Below are 22,808 nucleotides of genomic sequence, written 5' to 3'. Positions count from 1 at the left end.
TGACACACAGTCTCCCCAGCCTCTGCAGGAAGCCGCGGCTGGAGAACCCATGTGTGTCCTCTGTTTACATTAAACAAGTATTGGTTTGCTGCTCCTCACACCTGCTTCTAGTCACTGACTGAAGAGAGCAGAGAGTGGTGGGCGGGGAGCAGCTAATGAATATTCGCTTACTTTAAACAGCGGGCACACGTAGTTTCTCCAGCCCCGGCTTCCTGCACCCGCGACCCTCCCTGCCTCCAGTGGTCCCACTCCACAGCCGCTCCCTCCCCACAGCACCCTACCCCGCAGGTACCCCGCTTTGACATTCAGACCATAAGACGCACCCCACACTTTCATCCCAAATTTGGAGGGGAAAAAGTGCGTCTTATGGTCCGAAAAATACGGTATCCATCTCTCTATTCTCTATATATAAAATCTCTCTATTATTATATATCTATATATAATCTATATATATCTATCTTGCACTGGCTTTAGGTTATATATGAAAATAGTATCCATGTAACGAAACCCTCTGAAAACTCCACTCGCATACCTTCAATTCTTCTTGTAAACTTGCACACACGGCAGTGATTTTATTCACTTCCTTTAAACTGCCATCTTCGTTAAAAAAATCTGATCTGTTGAAATAAAGCAGGTAAAAAAACATCACAAGACTGTACTCAAAGTCTTACTAATGCCCCAGGAAATGAGAAAGAAAAAAAAAAAAAAAACAACAAAAGCAGGTTTATTTGAAACATGACCCACCAAAAAGAGTGTAAAGGAAAAGAAGGGAATTTTGTTTACTTACCGTAAATTCCTTTTCTTCTAGCTCTAATTGGGAGACCCAGACAATTGGGGTGTATAGGCTATGCCTCCGGAGGCCGCACAAAGTATTACACTTAAAAGTGTTAAGCCCCTCCCCTTCTGCCTATACACCCCCCGTGCTCCCACGGGCTCCTCAGTTTTGGTGCAAAAGCAAGAAGGAGGAAAAAGAATTATAAACTGGTTTAAAGTAACTTCAATCCGAAGGAATATCGGAGAACTGAAACCATTCAACATGAACAACATGTGTACACAAAAAAAAAAAAACAGGGGCGGGTGCTGGGTCTCCCAATTAGAGCTAGAAGAAAAGGAATTTACGGTAAGTAAACAAAATTCCCTTCTTCTTTGTCGCTCTATTGGGAGACCCAGACAATTGGGACGTCCAAAAGCAGTCCCTGGGTGGGTAAAATAATACCTCGTAAGAGAGCCGTAAAAACGGCCTCTTCCTACAGGTGGGCAACCGCCGCCTGAAGGACTCGTCTACCTAGGCTGGCATCCGCCGAAGCATAGGTATGCACCTGATAGTGCTTCGTGAAAGTGTGCAGGCTCGACCAGGTAGCCGCCTGACACACCTGCTGAGCCGTAGCCTGGTGCCTCAAAGCCCAGGACGCGCCCACGGCTCTGGTAGAATGGGCCTTCAGCCCTGAGGGAACCGGAAGCCCAGCCGAACGGTAAGCTTCGATAATTGGCTCCTTGATCCACCGAGCCAGGGTTGATTTGGAAGCCTGTGACCCTTTACGCTGGCCAGCGACAAGGACAAAGAGTGCATCCGAGCGGCGCAGGGGCGCCGTACGAGAAATGTAGAGTCGGAGTGCTCTCACCAGATCTAACAAGTGCAAATCCTTTTCACATTGGTGAACTGGATGAGGACAAAAAGAAGGTAAGGAGATATCCTGATTGAGATGAAAGGGGGATACCACCTTAGGGAGAAATTCCGGAACCGGACGCAGAACCACCTTGTCCTGGTGAAACACCAGGAAGGGAGCTTTGCATGACAGTGCAGCTAGCTCAGACACTCTGCGAAGTGAAGTGACTGCTACTAGAAAAACCACTTTCTGCGAAAGGCGTGAGAGAGAAATATCCCTCATTGGCTCGAATGGTGGTTTCTGAAGAACCATCAGCACCCTGTTCAGATCCCAGGGTTCTAACGGCCGCTTGTAAGGAGGAACGATGTGACGAACCCCCTGCAGGAACGTGCGTACCTGTGGAAGTCTGGCTAGGCGCTTCTGGAAACAACACAGAGAGCGCTGAGACTTGTCACTTAAGGGAGCCGAGCGACAAACCCTTTTCCAGTCCAGATTGAAGGAAGGACATAAAAGTGGGCAAGGCCAAAGGCCAGCGAGAAAAACCCCCAGCAGAGCATCATGACAGGAAAATTTTTCACGTCCTGTGGTAGATCTTGGCGGACGTTGGTTTCCTAACCTGTCTCATAGTGGCAATGACCTCTTGAGATAATCCTGAAGACGCTAAGATCCAGGACTCAATGGCCACAGTGTCAGGTTGAGGGCCGCAGAATTCAAATGGAAAAACGGCCCTTGAGACAGCAAGTCTGGTCGGTCTGGTAGTGCCCACGTTTGGCCGACCGTGAGATGCCACAGATCCGGGTACCACGACCTCCTCGGCCAGTCTGGAGTGACGAGGATGGCGCGGCGGCAGTCGGCCCTGATCGTGCGTAACACTCTGGGCAACAGTGCCAGCGGAGGAAACACATAAGAGAGTTGAAACTGCGACCAATCCCGAACTAAGGCGTCTGCCGCCAGAGCTCTGTGATCGTGAGATCGTGCCATGAACATTGGTACCTTGTTGTTGTGCCGGGACGCCATTAGGTCGACTTCCGGCCTCCCCCAGCGGCAACAGATCTCCTGAAACACGTCCGGGTGAAGGGACCATTCCCCTGCGTCCATGCCCTGGCGACTGAGAAAGTCTGCTTCCCAGTTTTCGACGCCCGGGATGTGAACTGCGGAGATGGTGGAGGCCGTGGCTTCCACCCACATCAAAATCCGCCGGACTTCCTGGAAGGCTTGCCGACTGCGTGTTCCGCCTTGGTGGTTGATGTAAGCCACCACTGTGGAGTTGTCCGACTGAATTCGGATCTGCTTGCCTTCCAGCCACTGCTGGAACACTTTTAGGGGAAGATACACTGCCCTGATCTCCAGAACATTGATCTGAAGCGAGGACTCTTGCTGAGTCCACGTACCCTGAGCCCTGTGGCGGAGAAAGACTGCTCCCCACCCTGACAGACTCGCGTCCGTCGTGACCACCTCCCAGGATGGGGGTAGGAAGGATTTCCCATGCGATAAAGAAGTGGGAAGAAAGCCACCCCCGAAGGGAAGCTTTGGTTAGGATGTCCCAATGAAGAGGACGCAGGTGAAACTGCGCGAAAGGGACTGCCTCCATTGCTGCCGCCATCTTCCCCAGGAAGTGCATGAGGCCCCTCAAGGCGTGTGCCTGACCTTGAAGGAGAGATTGCACCCCTTTCTGTAGTGAACGCTGCTTGATCAGCGGAAGCTTCACTATCGCTGATAGGGTATGAAACTCCATGCCAAGATATGTCAGCGATTGGGCTGGTGTCAGATTTGACTTTGGAAAATTGATGATCCACCCGAAACTCTGGAGAGCCTCCAGAGAAGCGTCGGGGCTGTGTTGGCATGCCTCTTGAGAGGGTGCCTTGATCAGCAGATCGTCCAAGTAAGGGATCACCGAGTGACCCTGAGAGTGGAGGACCGCTACTACGGGAGCCCTAACCTTGGTGAAAACCCGTGGGGCTGTAGCCAGGCCGAACTGCAGTGCCACGAACTGCAGGTGTTCGTCTCCTATGGTGAAGCGCAAGAAGCGTTGGTGCTCTGGAGCAACCGGTACGTGGAGATAAGCATCTTCGATATCGATCGATGCAAGGAAATCTCCTGGGGACATTGAGGCGATGACGGAGCGGAGGGATTCCATCCGGAACCACCTGGTCTTTACGTGTTTGTTGAGCAGTTACGGATCCAGGACAGGACGGAAAGACCCGTCCTTCTTTGTAACCACAAACAGGTTGGTGGAAAAAACCTTGACCCTGTTGCTGAAGAGGAACAGGGACCACCACTCCTTCTGCCCTCAGAGTGCCCAGCGCCTGCAGAAGAGCCTTGGCTCGCTCGGGAGGCGGGGATGACCTGAAGAATCGAGTCGGGGGACGAGAGGCGAACTCTAACTTGTAACCGTGAGACAGAATGTCTCTCGCCCAACGGTCTTTTACCCTTGGCAGCCAGGTGTCGCAAAAGCGGGAGAGCCTGCCACCGACCGAGGATGCGGATTGAGGAGACCGAAAGCCATGAAGAAGCCGCTTTGGTAGCGGCACCTCCGGTGGTCTTTCAGGACGTGACTTAGACCGCCATGAATCGGAGTGCCCTTGATCTTTCTGAGGCCTTTTGGACGAGGAGAATTGGGACCTGCCCGCGCCCCGAAAGGACCAAAACCTCGACTGCCCCTTCCTCTGTTGGGGTATGTTCGGTTTGGGCTGGGGTAAGGATGTATCCTTTCCCTTGGATTGTTTGACGATTTCATCCAAACGTTCGCCAAACAATCGGTCGCCAGAAATTGGCAAACTGGTTAAGCGCTTTTTTGGAAGCAGAATCTGCCTTCCATTTCCGTAGCCACAAGGCCCTGTGGAGTACCACCGAATTGGCGGATGCAACCGCCGTACGGCTCGCAGAGACCAGGACAGCATTAATAGCGTAAGACGCAAATGCCGACGTCTGTGTGGCTGCGTCAATTTGCGCTTGACCTGCTGATAGCTTGTAGCACCCATACGGCTGCAAATGCTGGGGCAAAAGAAGCGCCGATAGCTTCATAGCTGGATTTCAACCAGAGCTCCATCTGCCTGTGAGTGGCATCTTTGAGTGAAGCCCCATCTTCCACTGCAAGTATGGATCTAGCCGCCAGGCTAGGATCCACCTTGGGACACTGAGTCCAACCTTTGACTACGTCAGGGGAACAGGATAACGTGTATCCTTAAGGCGCTTAGAAAAAAAAAACGCTTATCCGGACAGGCACGGTGATTCTGGACTGCCTCTCTGAAATCAGAGTGGTCCAGAAACATGCTCAGTGTACGCTTGGGAAACCTGAAACGGAATTTCTCCTGCTGAGAAGCTGACTCCTCCACTGGAGGAACTGAGGGAGAAATATCCAGCATTTGATTGATGGACGCAATAAGATCGTTCAATATGGCGTCCCCGTCAGGCGTATCAAGATTGAGAGCGGCCTCAGGATCAGAATCCTGATCAACTGTCTCCGCTTCATCAACCAGAGGTTCCCCCGCTGAGACCCCGACCAATATGAAGATGTCGAGGGGATTTCCCAGCGAGCTCGCTTAGTCGGTCAGGGGCTGGGGTCTGTATCAGAGACCTCACTCTGGGATCTATGAGACACCCCGGGGGGACCTTGCTGGTCCAACTGAGGGGGGCCAGGGAGCAATGATTCAACAGTGCCCCTGTGCTGAGATACCGGTCTGGATTGCTCAGTGGATCCTGCCGGTAGCGGGGTCGTACATGCGGCGCAGGCAGCATAGTAAGCCTGTGTTTGGCACTCCTGCCTTTTATGGGCGCCATGCTGTTGTCTTCCCTGAGCAACACAATATATATATCCAGAATCAACTGTGCACCATAAAGTGTAAAGTATATCTTATAAACATATAATTTAAAATTACACTCCTGCAGAAATGTGGCTAGCACCACAGATGCTGCATGCCCCCCGCTTAAAGCGGTTTGTGAGGCCACCAGGGTCCCTGCCTGGGTCTGTCAGAATTTGTCCCCCTCTGCAGCGTTCAAGGAGCTGACAGGAATGTCCTGAGGAGAGGTGGGAGCCGTGGGCGTGACCCAGAAAGTGCGGGAGCTGGTGCCTGCACTGTGCACAGTGAGGGGAGTGGAGTATGCAAAGCATGCTCCAGCCCTCAGTGCTGCTCGTCCTGTGCAGCGTCCCGCCCTTCCCCTGCTTGTCAGGGCTGTGGGCGGGAGGAAGAAAGACTAGGCCGCAAAAAGCCGGGGACTCGAGTAATAAACGCGGCCGCCGTAAAAGCGCGGCCGCGTGGAAGTCCCCGGCGCACTACAAGTCCCAGCCGCGCCTCAGTGTTAAACATGGCGGCGGCGGTCAGCGCGGTAGTCTCCCTACATAAACACACTCAGCGATGCTGAGTGTGTAATGGCACATTAACCCGGTCAGCGCCGCGGTCCCCGGTGCACTAGCACACCCAGCAATGCTGGAGTGTTGCTGTGCTCGGTCCCCACGGGGACACAGAGTACCTCCAAGTAGCAGGGCCATGTCCCTGAACGATACCCGGCTCCTATCCATCAGGCTCCCAGGAGTTGTGGATGAAGCCCGGTCTCAGTGCCTGGAGACCGATAGGATCCCACTTCCACCAGAGCCCTGAGGGGGATGGGGAAGGAAAACAGCATGTGGGCTCCAGCCTCCGTACCCGCAATGGATACCTCAACCTTAACTACACCGCCGACAAGAGTGGGGTGAGAAGGGAGCATGCTGGGGGCCCTATATGGGCCCACTTTTCTTCCATCCGACATAGTCAGCAGCTGCTGCTGACCAATCTGTGGAGCTGTGCGTGCATGTCTGACCTCCTTCGCACAAAGCAAAAAACTGAGGAGCCCGTGGGAGCACGGGGGGTGTATAGGCAGAAGGGGAGGGGCTTAACACTTTTAAGTGTAATACTTTGTGCGGCCTCCGGAGGCATAGCCTATACACCCCAATTGTCTGGGTCTCCCAATAGAGCGACAAAGAAAGGGCTACATTCTGGAATAAAAAGCGATAAACTATTTCATACACATTGCAATAGTAGGGAAAGTTGAGACCTCCACAAAAACTGATGTGTTTTGAATGCTTAACATGTTCTTAGTCCTGGTATACAACAAATGCATTGTAAAGGGCAAGCTTATGTCAGCATAGTCAATTAAATGGGCTTTATTAATTGAATGGTGAAATAGACGCATATATTGTTTTCAAAGAAAACAATTGGGTATGTGGAACACATTTAAAAAAAAAAAAAGTGAATAATGTTGTAAAATCGTGTGTTATAATATTAAAAAAAACACTATGAAAAAAAACCCCAATATGAATCAAAGCGATCCATGAAACCTAGGGGGGTCAATAATGTAACAATTTCCTTCTTAAGCGGATTTTCCCACAAAGTTCATTTTAATCATTAGATCTTGGAATAATTCACAATTGGATGTTTAAAAAGAAATGTTCTTGTGCTGAGATAATCTTCTATATGTGCCTCTGCTGTGTACTGTGTAATGGCCGTGTCTGACCGTACAGGAACATAGTCTGATCATACCACATCTCCTGGGCTGGAGAGGAAACAAAAGCGAGTATATAGAGACAGGACAGTACGGGATCGCAATCTATCTCCCTGTACGGTCAGACACGGCCATTACACAGTACATAGCAGGGGCCCATATATAAGATTATCTAAGCACGGGAACATTTTGTTTTTTTAAACATATCCAATTGTGGAACTTATTCCAAAATCTATTGATGTGTTTGTGGGAAACTCTAAAAGGAACTAGTGTGTTGAGTATAGATCTTAAATGCTTCTCTATTATGGAGGGCACGTTCCCCATCACCTCCACAGGTATGGAAAGATGTATGTTCTACTGCATATCTAATATAGTGTGATACATTCCTATTATGTGTGGAGAGTAAATGTTTTCATGCATTTGAAATATTGCGATCTTGTAGTGTCATATGTGTTCCATTAAATGATATGGCATATACATAGACGACACGCGAGGCTATGAGTAGAGATGTCTTTTTTTTTTTTTTTTTTACACAGGTTTAAGAGTTTTATATCACTTTGTTAAACCTGGTTATTAACTTAAACTGGTCTGACTGGCTTGTAATGAAAGCCAGACAAGGCGCCAAAAATTATTTTTCTTACAATTTATGAATGGCATGTGTGATGCGTTATTTCCCCTTCTGCACAAAAGAAACAATACAGGAGATACACAAAAGGTTGTATGCAGAGAAGGCAAAAGGTTAACGAAATGTGACAGTTAGATAATAAAGAGGAGCTTAGGTAATGGAGCGCACTAGCAGTGAAGGAGGCACACTACAGTTCAAAAGATTGGGGTCACCCACACAATTGTCTTTTCCATACTTTATTTATCAAATGAGTTGCATAATGAATAGAAAATATAGTCCAGACATTGACGAGGTTAGAAATATTGATTTTTACTTGAAATAATTTTATCCTTCAAACTTTGCTTTTGCCACAGAATGCTCCTTTGCAGCAATTCCAGTTTTGCAGACCTTTGGCATTCTAGCTGTTAATTTGCTGAGGTGATCTGGAGATATTTCACCCCATGCTTCCAGAAGACCCTCCTACAAGTTGGATTGGCTTGATGGGCACTTTTTGCTTACCGTACAGTCAAGCTGCTCCAACAACAGCTCAATAGGGTTGAGATCTGGTGACTGGGCTGGCCACTCCATTACAGATAGATTACCAGCTGCCTGCTTCTTCCCTAAATAGTTCATGCATAATTTGGAGGTGTGCTTTGGGTCATTGTCCTGTTGTAGGATGAAATTGGCTCCAATTAAGCGCTGTCCACAGGGTATGGCATGGCGTTGCAAAATGGAGTGATAGCCTTCCTTATTCAAAATCCCTTTTACCTTGTACAAATCTCCCACTTTACCAGCACCAATGCAACCCCAGCCCATCACATTACCACCACCATGCTTGACAGATGGTGTCAGACACTCTACCATCATTTTTTCAGTTGTTCTGCGTCTCACAAATGTTCAAATGTTCTTCTGTGTGATCCAAACACCTCAAACGTCGGTCTGTCCATAACACTTTTTTCCTATCTTTCTCTGTCCAATGTCTGTGTTCTTTTGCCCATTTTATTAGCCAGTATCAGATATGGCTTTTTCTTTGCCACTCTGTCCTGAAGGCCAGCATCCCGGAGTGGCCTCTTCACTGTAGACGTTGACACTGGCGTTTTGCGGGTACTAGTTAATGAAGCTGCCAGTTGAGGACCTCTGAGGCGTTGATTTCTCAAACTAGAGACTCTAATATACTTGTCTTGTTGCTCAGTTGTGCAGCGGGGCCTCCCACTTCTCTTTCTACTCCGGTTAGAGCCTGTTTGTGCTCTCCTCTGAAGGCAGTAGTACACACCGTTGTAGGAAATATTCAGTTACTTGGCAATTTCTCGCATAGAATATCCTTTATTTCTAAGAACAAGAATAGACTGTCGAGTTTCATAAGAAAGTTCAATTTTTCTGGCCATTTTGAGAGTTTAATGGAACCAACAAATGTAATGCTCCAGATTCTCAACTAGCTCAAAAGGAAGGTCCGTTTTTTATCTTCTCTAATCAGCAAAACTGTTTTCAGCTGTGCTAACATACTTGCACAAGGGTTTTCTAAACATCCATTGGCCTTCTAACACAGTTAGCAAACAGAATGTACCATTAGAACACTGGAGTGGTGGTTGTTGGATATGGGCCTCTATACACCTATGTAGGTATGCATTAAAAACCAGACAGTTGTAATGTGAAGTCATTTACCACATTAACAATGTATAGAGTGTATTTGTTTAATTTAATGTTTGATTCATTGAAAAAAAAATGTGCTTTTCTTTCAAAAATAATTAAATATTTAAGTGACCGTAAACTTTTGAACTGTAGTGTACAATGGGAGACAAACTTTGTAGGCTGCATATAAAGTTCATAAGAGGGGCATACTTCATAATTGGCCTAAGCATTCATTAGGATTACTTAGCCTAGGCTCAGCATAGCTCTATTTTTCTAAGCTGACAGGAGAGGTTGCAGTGACTAATTAGCAGCTTTTCCTGCACTTAAACAGCCATCCCATCTGTGCTCTGGCTGCTATGCAGTTAAGGCCAGAATCACACTTGCTAGTGCCTCGCGTGTAACTCGCGCGAGTCTCTCATGATAGAACCCGGCTTGGCCGCACACTCCCCTGACCAGAGCGGGTCGGTTGCATGTATCTCTATGCAGCTCAGACACTCCTGGATGCATAGTGTGCGGCCATGCCGGGTTCTACCATGAGAGACTCGAGCGAGTTTCACGCGAGGCACTAGCAAGTGTGATTCTGGCCTAAGAGTAAGAACACACATCCGGCTTTTCTGCCATTTGTCGGATCCGTCGCACTCCCGTACAGTTTATACAGTACAGTGGCTGCGCTGCAACTTCCTGGTCACATGCTCCGGTCACATGACAGCATGTGACCGAAGCTTGTCGCGCACCCACTGTACTATATACACTGTACGGTAGCGCGCCGGATCCGACAAACTGTAGAAAAGCCGGATGTGTGTTCTTACCCTAAGTTGGAGTGCAGCCTGACAAACAGATCACACATCTTCAGTATTTGCCAGTGGGCTACTTTATGGTTCTGTGCAGCAGCTCAGTACAAGTCACGCCGCTCTCCACAGAAAGGCTCCCACTGAATACAGAGCTCCTCTGCACAATCAGTGTGCTCAGTAGCCCAGCTCCGACAACAGCACTGAATGACCTCTTGTGGGAAGAGGGAAAAATTTGGTTTTGAGAACAATCAGAATTACCCTACTCTCCCCCCTTTAAAGGGAACCTGTCATCAGAAATTTAGCTTTAAACCTAAAAGTTTCCCCCTCTGCAGCTCCTGGGCTGCATTCTAGAAAGCTTCCTGTACTTTTTGTGCCCCCTTTGAAACCAAATTAAACAAACACTTATAAAGTTGTACATTTTTGTCTGCCATTCTTGTAAATTATCCATGGGGGCGGGCTATCTTGCGTCCGTTGCTGTCTCTCCTGCAGATTGACGGCGTCCCCCATTGCTCCATTTCATATCTCAGGGCGCCGCCCACTGCGCCCGAGGTCCTGTGCACGCGAGGACCGCTGGTGATGTGGTCGCAGGCACGAGATTATGGGCGGCGCTGTGATTGCATCTCAAGTGCCCGCCCATAATCTCGTGACCGTGATCTCCCCTCTGCCTCCAGCGTTCTGCGCAAGCGCTGGAAGATGACACCAGCCGTCACCTCCTTCCCATCCTGCCCTGCAGCAGGAAATAGATGGGAGGAGTGGAGCAGCACAGCACAGGTTACAAAAAAACAAAAGTTTTTCACTTTTCAGAAAATGTGTGTCTTTGATTTTACATGTTTTTTTTACTGTGTATGTCACTCAGATCCTCTCCGCGTCTCCTCGTATCATGTGGTGGCCTGCTCCGCACCGCCCATCTATTTCCTGCTGCAGGGCAGGATGGGAAGGAGGTGACGTCGGGTCACCTTCCAGCACTTGCGCAGAACGCTGGAGGCAGAGGGGAGATCGCGGTCACGAGATTATGGGCGGGCATTTGCGATGCAATCACAGCGCCGCCCATAGTCTCGTGCCTGCGACCACGTCACCAGCGGTCCTCGGGCGCAGTGGGCGGCGTCCTGAGTTATGAAATGGAGCAATGGGGGACAGCGGCAATCTGCAGGAGGAACAGCAACGGACACCAGAGAGCCCACCCCCATGGATAATTTACAAGAATTGCAAACAAAAAAGGTACTATTTTATAAAGTGTTTATTTTGGTTTCAAAGGGGGCGCAAAAAGTACACGAACCTTGCTAGAATGCAGCAGGAGCTGCAGAGGGGGAAACTTTTAGGTTTAAAGCTAAATTTCTGATGACAGGTTCCCTTTAATTACATAATTTATCATTGATCGGCAGCTGATCCTTCACCTACCTGTGATTCGTAACTGCACGGTTAAATCCAGCAGATACAGATGATCCAAATAAAGTGCTGTATCCCTGCTGTTCGGCTAACCCTAAGTTAGTAATTATCAGAGGCACTTTCTGCAAAAGACTGAGATAATAGTAAAAACATCATGATTGAGAACAAACAACATATCACAACCAGTAGATGTTATTAATGGGGTGGTCTGAAACTGACAATGATTTTAAGCCTAAATGTCTATGTAATTTAACAATGTAATCACTCTAATATACTTTAAATAAAAAGTCCATACGATTGCCTTTCTAATCTGATTTTTTTCATGCCTACTTCTATTTTTATGAGATTTAGTTTTGAATACCCAGTGCATGCTGGGATACTCAAAACAGGAAGTCATCAGTGGACCGGGGCTGCAGTCACTGTGTCCCCCACCCTGAAATAAATAGTTATCATTGCCATCCCTTAGGGGGCGCTATTGAGAATGCGTCAATTGTTATCTCTGCCTTATGCACAGTACAAGCTCACTCGTCACTGTGCGGTATTCTTTTTAATGCTGCAGATCTTTTTATGTTCTTTACATGTACTATTTACTTTTTACTTATAGTAGGATATTTGCTCACTGTTTTTAACTTAAGGTTTTGACATGCCCACAGAGATTACCGTGAGCCACATCTCCTCAAAGACCACAAAAATTAGAACTCCAAAAAAAAATAAAAAAGCCCATATCTCTGGAGGGTCTCTTTCATCAAAGCTTTTTCTCTGAAAAGGCACCATTTTTTTGCACAATGGGTAGTGTCACTAGTTTAAGGCTGGAGCGAGATGGAGGTATGGTCACACCGCCTGTCTAATTCAGCACAAGTGCTGGTGTTTTGTACCCTTGTAGCATTTCTGGCACGGCGCTCAGAGGCACAAACCACAATGGGCATGTGCCTCGTAGTGAATTTAGTGCTTTGTACACCAGCAAGACTGGCAATGCACGAGCATGCACTATATCAGTCTAAAGGAATCACAGAAATACTCATGGGAGCAGAGGGGATAAATAGAGAAAAAACTGGCCATTTTGGCTTACTAACAGGTCCTCTTAAAGTCTTTGCCAGTACGATGCTGCTGCTCCAATGGTCTCCATTAGAGATAAGCAAACCCATTCAATTTCAGAGTTTGGGTGCTTTACGTATGCTGACCACTAGAGCAAGCATCGCTGTGACTGGGTAAACCTGTTGCTTGGTCCAGTGCGAGCCGCTTGCAGTGTTTGGTATAAACAGCATTATCGGATTTAGTGTGAATAATATTATTATTATTATTATTATTATTATTAATAAAAAAAAAAAAAACACACCACAACAGAAAACCCCTGCCTACCCTCCTCCGGAAGGGTTTTTTTTATGGCTGCCTCTGTGGGTGGTGAGCCAAACTGCCCAAATCAATGACTTCCATTAGGGTTCATGTCAAGTCCAGGTTCAGAACAAAATTTTATCTAAAGCCCATATGAACCTGAACTGAACTTCCATGGGTTCACTGAGTGAACCTTTGGAAGTTCGGTTCGGCAGATAGAATTGAACCTTAAAGTTCGATTTGTGACCCCCGACTTGATCCAAACCTCAATGGAAGTCTACAATTGGGCAGTTCGTGGATCCATCCACATGCTGCCAGCCATTAGTAGAACACTTCTGGGAGAGGGTGGGCGTGGTTTTTCAATTGTGTGGGCACGCACTACATCTATCTGATGACACTGACTTTACCTCCAGTGCAAGAGCTGAGCATCCCTCATACCCATGCACACCGCTGCTTGCTTAAGCGATTTGCACTAGTAATTTATTCAAACTTCAAACCCAAACTTTGTTTTTTTGGTAGTCTGTTTCAAAAAATTAAACCTCAGGTTAGCTCTCTCTAATCTTTAGTCTCCATCAGTCTTTTAAATTTCTCTGCAGTGATGACTGGTGATGACTCTGCAGCGATGCCTGCATATGAGAGCGATCACAGGAAGGGATGGTACATCTTCATTGCAAGACTAGCAAAGACAGAAGTAGAGACCAACTGAGAATCAGTGATGGACCAGCAGGGATTTCAAAAGGGGTGTAAGTGTTCATTTTTATTTTATACAGACACACTTACTCATCCTGGGGTTTATGCAACGCGTACTCCATGAGATGAGTTGATTTGGTTTCCGTTGTAGATTTTGATGTGATCAATAAGAAAACAAGTTCTGGATTACACAGATAAATCTGGAGGTTGCGATGCAAAACTCTTTCCCTGAAACTTATGGTTTGTTCGGAGTTATGGCGAAATTTATACCATCCAATCACATCCTGCCAGCACAAAGAAAAGAAAATACATATTACCTATACAACACAACAGCAAAACAATTTATTTTTGATCAGTAACTTATCAGCATGACATAAACTACAGAGTGGTAGACTATGGAAGATAGCAGATTTATAGAGCTATGTTCATACTGAAAGCCAGGAGGATATGACTTGAGTATTTTATGACAGTCCATTGGGGGTTCTGCCATTATATACTTCAAAAACAGCTCTGCAATTTACAATATTCTTGCCTAAAGAGGCAAAGAAAGTAAAAATTAAAATGATAACTTCAAGTTCTCTTAACCCCTTCACGACCGGCCGATTTTTCGCTTTCCGTTTTTTTTTTTCGCCATTCTTTTTCTGAGACGTAACTTTTTTTTATTTTTCAGTCAATATGGTCATGTGAGGGCTCATTTTTTGCGGAACGAGCTGTACTTTTAAATGAAACCATAAGTTGTACCATATAGTGTACTGGAAAATGGCAAAAAAAATCCAAATGCAGAAAAATTGCAAAAAAAAGTGCGATAGCACTATTGCTTTTGAGATATTTTATTCACTGTGTTCACTATATGGTAAAACTGATGTGTGGGTGTGATGCCTCAGGTCAGTGCGAGTTCGTAGACACCAAACATGTATAGGTTTACTTTTATATAAGGGGTTAAAAAAAAAAATGGAAGTTTGACCGAAAAAAAAGTGGCGCACGTTTTACGCCATATTCCGTGACCCATAGCGTTCTCATTTTTCGGGATCTATGGCTCAGTGACGGCTTATTTTTTGCGTCTCGAGCTGACGTTTTTAACGGTACCATTTTTGCGCAGATGCTACGTTTTGATCGCCTCTTATAGCATTTTGCGCAAAAGTTGTGGCGACAAAAAAACGTCGTTTTGGCGTTTGGAATTTTTTTGCCGCTACGCCATATACTGATCAGATTAATTGATTTTATATTTTGATAGATCGGGAGTTTCTGAACGCGGCGATACCAAATGTGTGTATATTTTTTATTGTTTTAACCCTTTAATTTTCAATGGGGCGAATGGGGGGGTGATTTGAACTTTTAGGTTTTTTTGTTTTGTTTTAATTTTTTTAAGACTTTTTTTTAACTTTTTTTTATTTTACTAGTCCCCCTAGGGGGCTATTGCGATCAGCATTCCGATCGCTCTGCACTATCTGCTGATCACAGCTATACAGCTGTAAACAGCAGATACGCTCTCTCTTTTGCTGTGCCGCTGGCACAGCGAAAGTGAAAGCAATTCATGTGTAGTACAGGAGTCATCACATGACCCTGTGCTACCATGACAACTAACGGAAGTCACATGATCGCGTCACGTGACTTCCGGTATCGGGCGGTAAGTAAAAGTTTACCGCGATCGCGCTTATAATGGCGCTGTCACATATTGACAGCGCCATTTAAGGGGTTAAACGGCACGAGCGGATAACGATTCTGCTCGTGCCTAGCAGGCACACCTCAGCTGTGAAAATCAGCTGAGATGTGTGACGATCGCGGCATGCTGCCGCCAGCAGACCGCGGGCAGTAACATTATGACCGCTAGGACGTAATTTAACGGTCCACTGTCGTTAAGGGGTTAAAGAGGACCTTTCAGCAGTCTGAGGATGATAAACTGGCCACAACATGGTATAGTGGCATGAAGCTGAATAACACATTTTATCTTTATTGTCCAAGGGTTGTACTTTTTCTCCTGCATAACACTGACCAATCATAAGAAGGTGGAGTCATACAGGGGGAAAAAGGAACACGCCCCCAAGTCAGAAGAAAACTGGAAGACATGTAATGACAGACAGCGCCGATTTCTCTAGCTACTGTGCATTATATAGCAGAGCTAAGTGTGATTACACACATTTTCGTTTTTCAGCTCATGGCACTTGGGCTATGTGCTCACGGGACAATGTACCCGTGGATATATCTGCAGGTTTGCCACAGCAGTTCCCCGGAATCTGCAGCTATCCATTGCTGTGGGATTCCAGAGAAATAGCTGTGATAAACCTGCGGGCATTCGTGCTGCTTACCTGTGGAAGTCCCGGCCTCTATCTCCATAGTGGAGGGCCGGGATTTCCGCAGGTATAATTGACATGCAGTTATGTGCGGCTGCAAGACATCCGCAGCATATCCGCAGCCGCACATACCGCAGCATGGACACAGACACCGCCCATGTCCCATAGGATAACATGGGGAGTGTCTGTACTTGCTAAAACCTGCGGATTTATCTAAAAAAAACAAATCCGCAGGTTTTCCGTGGCAAAATCCGCGGGTACGGAGTCCCGTGGGCACATAGCCTTAGTGTGTGAGAAGGAATAGAGTAGACAGTGTCCAAAGATGAAAGCTGGAAGTGCTTTCACTCACAATCAGCTCTGCTATATTTTACACCATAGCTGTAGAGATTAGGGATTTGTCACTACATTTCTCACACAGTAGAAATCCTGCTCTAAGCCTCTCTATGAGCATGTTCTCTTTAACCCTCAATGAGGCCTCCTTCTTATGATTGGTCTACATTATGCAGGAGAAAAAGTAAACTCCCCCAAAGATGAATCACTGGTAAGACCCTCTTGGGACTTAAATTATTATCTAAATATACAAGCTAATACGTATATCTGCAATAGAAAGGAGAAATTAAAAAAATAAATAAATAAATAGAAACCATGTTTTATTCAGCTCTGTGGTCTCTACTCCATAAGGTGGGTCATTTAACATGGTAAAAATCGGTAACATGTCCTCTTTAAAGGGAACCAACCATCAGGATTTTCGTGTATAAGCTGCAGCCAGTGCAGTACTGGCACTATCATGCACAGGCTGTACATACCATCAGGGGGCAGCTCGGGTGTTTAGTCAGTAAAATCCAACTTTATAAAGTTTGAAATTTCGTGCACTTTTTGATTGACGTGTGCACCTCTGCAGATAATGTCCGGGCGGGTTATGCAGGAGTTCCCCGCCCCCCCACCAGCCTGTTCCTCCCTCTCTCCTGATGTCCGGGCGGGTTATGCACGTGTTTCCCGCCCCCCCGCGCCGCCTGTTCCTCCCTCCCTCCCTCTGGCTGTAAGTAAGTTTCTAATCTTCAGAAACATGGCGCCGGAGTGGGCCTCTGCGTATAGCGCTTATCTCCGGCGCCATGTTTCTGAAGCCCGCATCACACAGCTTGGTGTCTAAGAGGGCGGCGCATGCGCCCTCGTTCCTTCAGATCCCGTTGTGACCGTGCGCGATCACAACAGGACTGCAGAACAGCTGATCGGAGGACGCGATCAGCTGTAGCTACGATGACGTGCCGCCTCAGGACACCGGGCCAGGACAGCAGCCTGCCAGCGACATCGGGGGTCAGGTGACGTAAACTCACCATGGACTCACATGACCCCGTGACGGCAGTGCTACGAGACCCGGTCACGGTAGTGATATCGGGCGGCACTGTCTTCACGGGGTCAGGTGAATGAAATTACTAGCACCTGTGATGTCATTGCCCCAGCAGTCACACACACTGCTGTGTGTGCGCTCCTGCGTTGACCTTCTGAATTCCAGGTCACTGCAGGAAAGCACTCACAGGTGTGTGTGTATAATGGGTGCGCGTATAATGTGTGTGTGCGCGCGCGCACGTGCGTATATATACACACACACAAACACACTATACACACACACACTATACACACACACACACACTATACACACACACACACACTATACACACACACACTATACACACACACACACTATACACACACACACACTATACACACACACACACTATACACACACACACACTATACACACACACACACACACTATACACACACACACACACACTATACACACACACACTATACACACACACACTATACACACACACACTATACACACACACACTATACACACACACACACTATACACACACACACACTATACACACACACACTATACACACACTATACACACACTATACACACACACACTATACACACACACTATACACACACTATACACACACACTATACACACACACACAATACACACACACACTATACACACACACACACACAATACACACACACACACACACAATACACACACACACTATACACACACACACAATACACACACACACAATACACACACACACTAACTATACACACACACACACACTATACACACACACACACATACACATACACACACACACACATACACATACACATACACACACATACACACTACACACACTACACACACTACACACACTACACACACTACACACACACTACACACACACACTATACACACACACTATACACACACACACTATACACACACACACACACACTATACACACACACACACACTATACACACACACACACACACTATACACACACACACTATACACACACACACACACTATACACACACACACTATACACACACACACACACTATACACACACACTATACACACACACACTATACACACACACACACACTATACACACACACACTATACACACACACACACTATACACACACACACACACACTATACACACACACACTATATACACACACACACACTATACACACACACACTATACACACACTATATACACACACACACTATACACACACTATATACACACACACACTATACACACACTATATATACACACACACTATACACACACACTATACACACACACTATACACACACACTATACACACACTATACACACACTATACACACACACTACACACACACACACTATACACACACACACACACTATACACACACTATACACACACACACTATACACACACACTATATACACACACTACACACACACTATATACACACACACACTATACACACTATATACACACACACACACACACTATACACACACACACTATACACACACACACACTATACACACACTATATACACACACTATACACACTATACACACACTATACACACACACACACTATACACACACACACTATACACACACACTATACACACACACACACACTATACACACACTATACACACACACACTATACACACACACACTATACACACACTATACACACACTATACACACACTATACACACACTATACACACACACACTATATACACACACTATATATACACACACACACACACTGTACACACGCGCGCGCGCACACACACATTATACACACACGTGCGCACACATTATACAAACGCGCGCACACATTATACACACGCGCACACACATTATACACACGCGCGCGCACACACATATTATACACGCGCACACACACACACATTATACACGCGCGCACACACACATTATACCCGCGCACACACACACATTATACCCGCGCACACACACACATTATACACGCGCACACACACACATTATACACGCGCACACACACACATTATACACGCGCACACACACACACATTATACACGCGCACACACACACATTATACACGCGCACACATACGCGCGTGCACACACACACACATTATACGCACACACATTATACACACACACACACACACCTGTGAGTGCTTTCCTGCAGTGACCTGGAATTCAGAAGGTCAACGCAGGGGCGCACACACAGCAGTGTGTGTATAATGTGTGTGTGACTGCTGGGGCAATGACATCACAGGTGCTAGTAATTTCATTCACCTGACCCCGTGAAGACAGTGCCGCCCGATATCACTACCGTGACCGGGTCTCGCAGCACTGCCGTCATGGGGTCATGTGAGTCCATGGTGAGCTTACATCACCTGACCCCCGATGTCGCTGGCAGGCTGCTGTCCTGGCCCGGTGTCCTGAGGCGGCACGTCATCGTAGCTACAGCTGATCGCGTCCTCCGATCAGCTGTTCTGCAGTCCTGTTGTGATCGCGCACGGTCACAACGGGATCTGAAGGAGCGAGGGCGCATGCGCCGCCCTCTTAGACACCAAGCTGTGTGATGCGGGCTTCAGAAACATGGCGCCGGAGATAAGCGCTATACGCAGAGGCCCACTCCGGCGCCATGTTTCTGAAGATTAGAAATTTACATACAGCCAGAGGGAGAAACAGGCTGGTGGGGGGGCGGGGAACTCCTGCATAACCCGCCCGGACATTAACAGAGAGGTGCACACGTCAATCAAAAAGTGCACGAAATTTCAAACTTTATAAAGTTGGATTTCACTGACTAAACACCCGAGCTGCCCCCTGATGGTATGTACACAACGTGCATGATAGTGCCAGTACTGCACTGGCTGCAGCTTATACACGAAAATCCTGATGTTTGGTTCCCTTTAAAGAAAATCTTTGAGTTCAGCTCCTGAAAATGGCAGCAAAAACAAAAGTGTGGCTTTTATGTTTTTGTTCAGTGTAAATACCTATGCTACATTATGTCTCCCTCTTTATATGAAGATCTACTAAACACATTGGAAACTACGGTGTTGGCTGCTTCTCTGCCTCTTCTGCTCACAATATAAACTTGGATGAACTGTGATAAACAGACCCCATATTCTCCAAACACATTTCTCCCCATCATATTTAGTCTGCAGAAGTACTCCCTTCCCGTAGGCTCATGGACCCTCACCGATCCGAATATTGTAGGAGCCACAATCACTGCACGGTCTTACCATGGCTACCTGCCATGCAGAGAACTAAATGACATTTAAGTGAATGGGACCAGTTGCAGTTCCCCTGCACAGCGGGTGGTCAGGAGCAGTTTAGAGGACACAGGACTTCACTTGTGATTCTCAGGATGATCAGGGTCATATCCAAACTATTTGTAAGCAGTATCTAAAGAATAATGTAATTTGTACCTGGCTCCACATGGATTGCTAAACTGAAATAGGAAATTATATGGGAGACTCAGCAGAAGTCTGTTCTAGAACCATTATAAATGCTTTTATTGAAGAATATTCCTTCAGCTCTTGCTTTGGTGATCATATCCTGACTACTTATTACATGGATGGTCATTCATATAAATAACCAACATGTAATACTCCAAGACCAAAAAAATAATATGTATGGATGGTCACAACTTCTTGTGATGTCAGCAAATCATTGAGCTGCATAAACTGAAACGTTTTTAGAACTTTTATAAAATAAACAGAAATAATCCCAATACATGTCTAGTAATGAGGAGCTGATATAAAAATCAATATAGATTAGTCCATCATGCCCGACTTTGGGTTGGTTACCTTTTCTTGGCCAGCAAGTAGCTTCTGTAATGCAAGCTTGTTCAATTCACCCACTCCACTGTAAAACCTATACATATTTATATACCATTAGACATGCAAAACAGTATTCCTGGAATCGAGTTTACACAGACTTTATAGTTAAAAACATTCTGCTTATTTAAAAGGGGAACTCTATCTGCTATCATGTAGCAGGACAATGCTGGTGGTAAATAGGCCGGTGACTGCCAGGAGCGGTGAAAGCAATGTTTTACTATTGAGGATAGTAGATGAAGCACACTATTGTGATTCTAGGACACTGACTGTTTTTATCACCACCGCTTATGACGATTTGTACGAAGGTGGTGATATAAGCTGTGAGGTAGCTGATGTCACACACTTAGCTCCGCCCCCCTGACAACATCGATATGGTGGAAACAGAAGCAGAGTGCCAGTGCTGCACTTACTTCTCGCACAGCATCTGTCACCAGGACAACCTCAGAGGGCGGCGATGCAAGAAACTGTAGTAAGTAACCACAGTGCTGCCTGCTGATGACGTCCTGTTATAGGAGGGGAGATGGACGCTGCGAGGAGTGAGTGCAGCCCCAGCTGCCTGTGATGTGCCGTTTGATTCGACTCTCAATGAAAGGTCACAGGAAGGGAAGAAAAAGCAAACCACATAGAAGACTTAACAGGATAGGGACAAGTGTACTAAAGAGAATATGCAGACAGGACACTTTAGGTGCTAGACCATAGCTTTAAGTGGGTCCCCACTGTATTAGGTGAAGCCCTGCACAGTGACCACTGCCATAACATCGTACCCACATGGGCAGCGACCAAGGCACCTAATGCTGCCAAGCAAAGACCCTCAGGGCTTACTTTGTGTTGGAGCTAAAACTGGCAGCCATTGCTGCTGTGTTTGTGGGGTGACGTGGCCAATAGCTGTGGGGAGCTTTGCTTGGTAGCATGTGTACTCTTGGGACACCTGGTAGTCACCATGTAGTGCTACACCCATTAACCACTTAACCCCTTAAGAACCAGGTGATTTTTGTTTTTCATTTTCGTTTTTTCCTGCCTTTATTCCAAGAGCCATAATGTTGTTATTTTCCATCGATATAGCCGTTTGAGGGCTTGTTTTCGGTGTGATGAGTTGCACTTTTTTTAATGACACCATACATTGTATCATAGGTTGTACTGGTAAGCAGGGAAATAAATAAGAAAAAAATGAAACTGCAAATTTATTTTTTCTTTGGGGGGAGGGGGAGAGGGGTTTGAAAGATTGGACTGTTATTGCAGCAATACCAAATGTGTGTTGTGGTTTTTTTCTTACAATTTTAATGTGGTAAAAAAAGGGGGTGATTGGAACTTATTTTTTTATTATTCATATTTTTTTTCTATTTCATACTGTATTTAATAGTCCCCTTAGGGAACTTGATCCTGGAATAGTCTGATCACCTGTTCTATATAAAGCAATGGCACAGCATTGATGTATAGAGAAGAAATCACAGTCTCCTATGAACATCAGTCATGGGCTGATTTTCATAGGTGTACTGAAATGACGGACACAGGGGTCTTCAGCAGACACCTGGCTGTAATATCAACTCATCCGCGTCCCACAATCGCCTCGTGGGAGTCTCAATGAGGGGTTAAAACAGCGCATTCCCCCTGCCAGACAGCATTAAATGCCGCTGTTAGAGATTGACAACAGGATTTAACAGGTTAACAGCTGCAAGCAGAGCGCCACTCCATTCACAGCTGTGAGAGGCACGTCGGGTGATTAATTCAGCCGATGTGCAGGGAAAGATGGGGGCTCCTCATGCAAGCCCACATCAAATGCAGCGA

At 46.3% G+C, this 22,808-nt stretch overlaps 1 protein-coding gene across 1 annotated transcript in view; it reads right to left on the bottom strand.

Annotated features, from left to right (window-relative positions):
- The window catches only part of ABRAXAS1 (abraxas 1, BRCA1 A complex subunit), a 62,280-nt gene that overhangs the window by 23,207 nt on the left and 16,265 nt on the right, over nucleotides 1-22,808 (bottom strand). The window contains exons 4-7 of the mRNA XM_075352019.1: nucleotides 20,991-21,057; nucleotides 13,608-13,801; nucleotides 11,508-11,627; nucleotides 533-617 (exon numbers count right to left, since the gene is read on the bottom strand). Of these exons, the coding sequence (XP_075208134.1) occupies nucleotides 533-617; nucleotides 11,508-11,627; nucleotides 13,608-13,801; nucleotides 20,991-21,057 (466 nt within the window). The remainder of the gene's footprint in view (nucleotides 1-532; nucleotides 618-11,507; nucleotides 11,628-13,607; nucleotides 13,802-20,990; nucleotides 21,058-22,808) is intronic.

This window comes from Anomaloglossus baeobatrachus, chromosome 1 (assembly GCF_048569485.1).
Source record: "Anomaloglossus baeobatrachus isolate aAnoBae1 chromosome 1, aAnoBae1.hap1, whole genome shotgun sequence".
Lineage (NCBI taxonomy): Eukaryota > Metazoa > Chordata > Amphibia > Anura > Aromobatidae > Anomaloglossus > Anomaloglossus baeobatrachus.
Note: the sequence above shows the minus strand (reverse complement) of the source record. Positions and strands in the feature narration are given on the sequence as shown.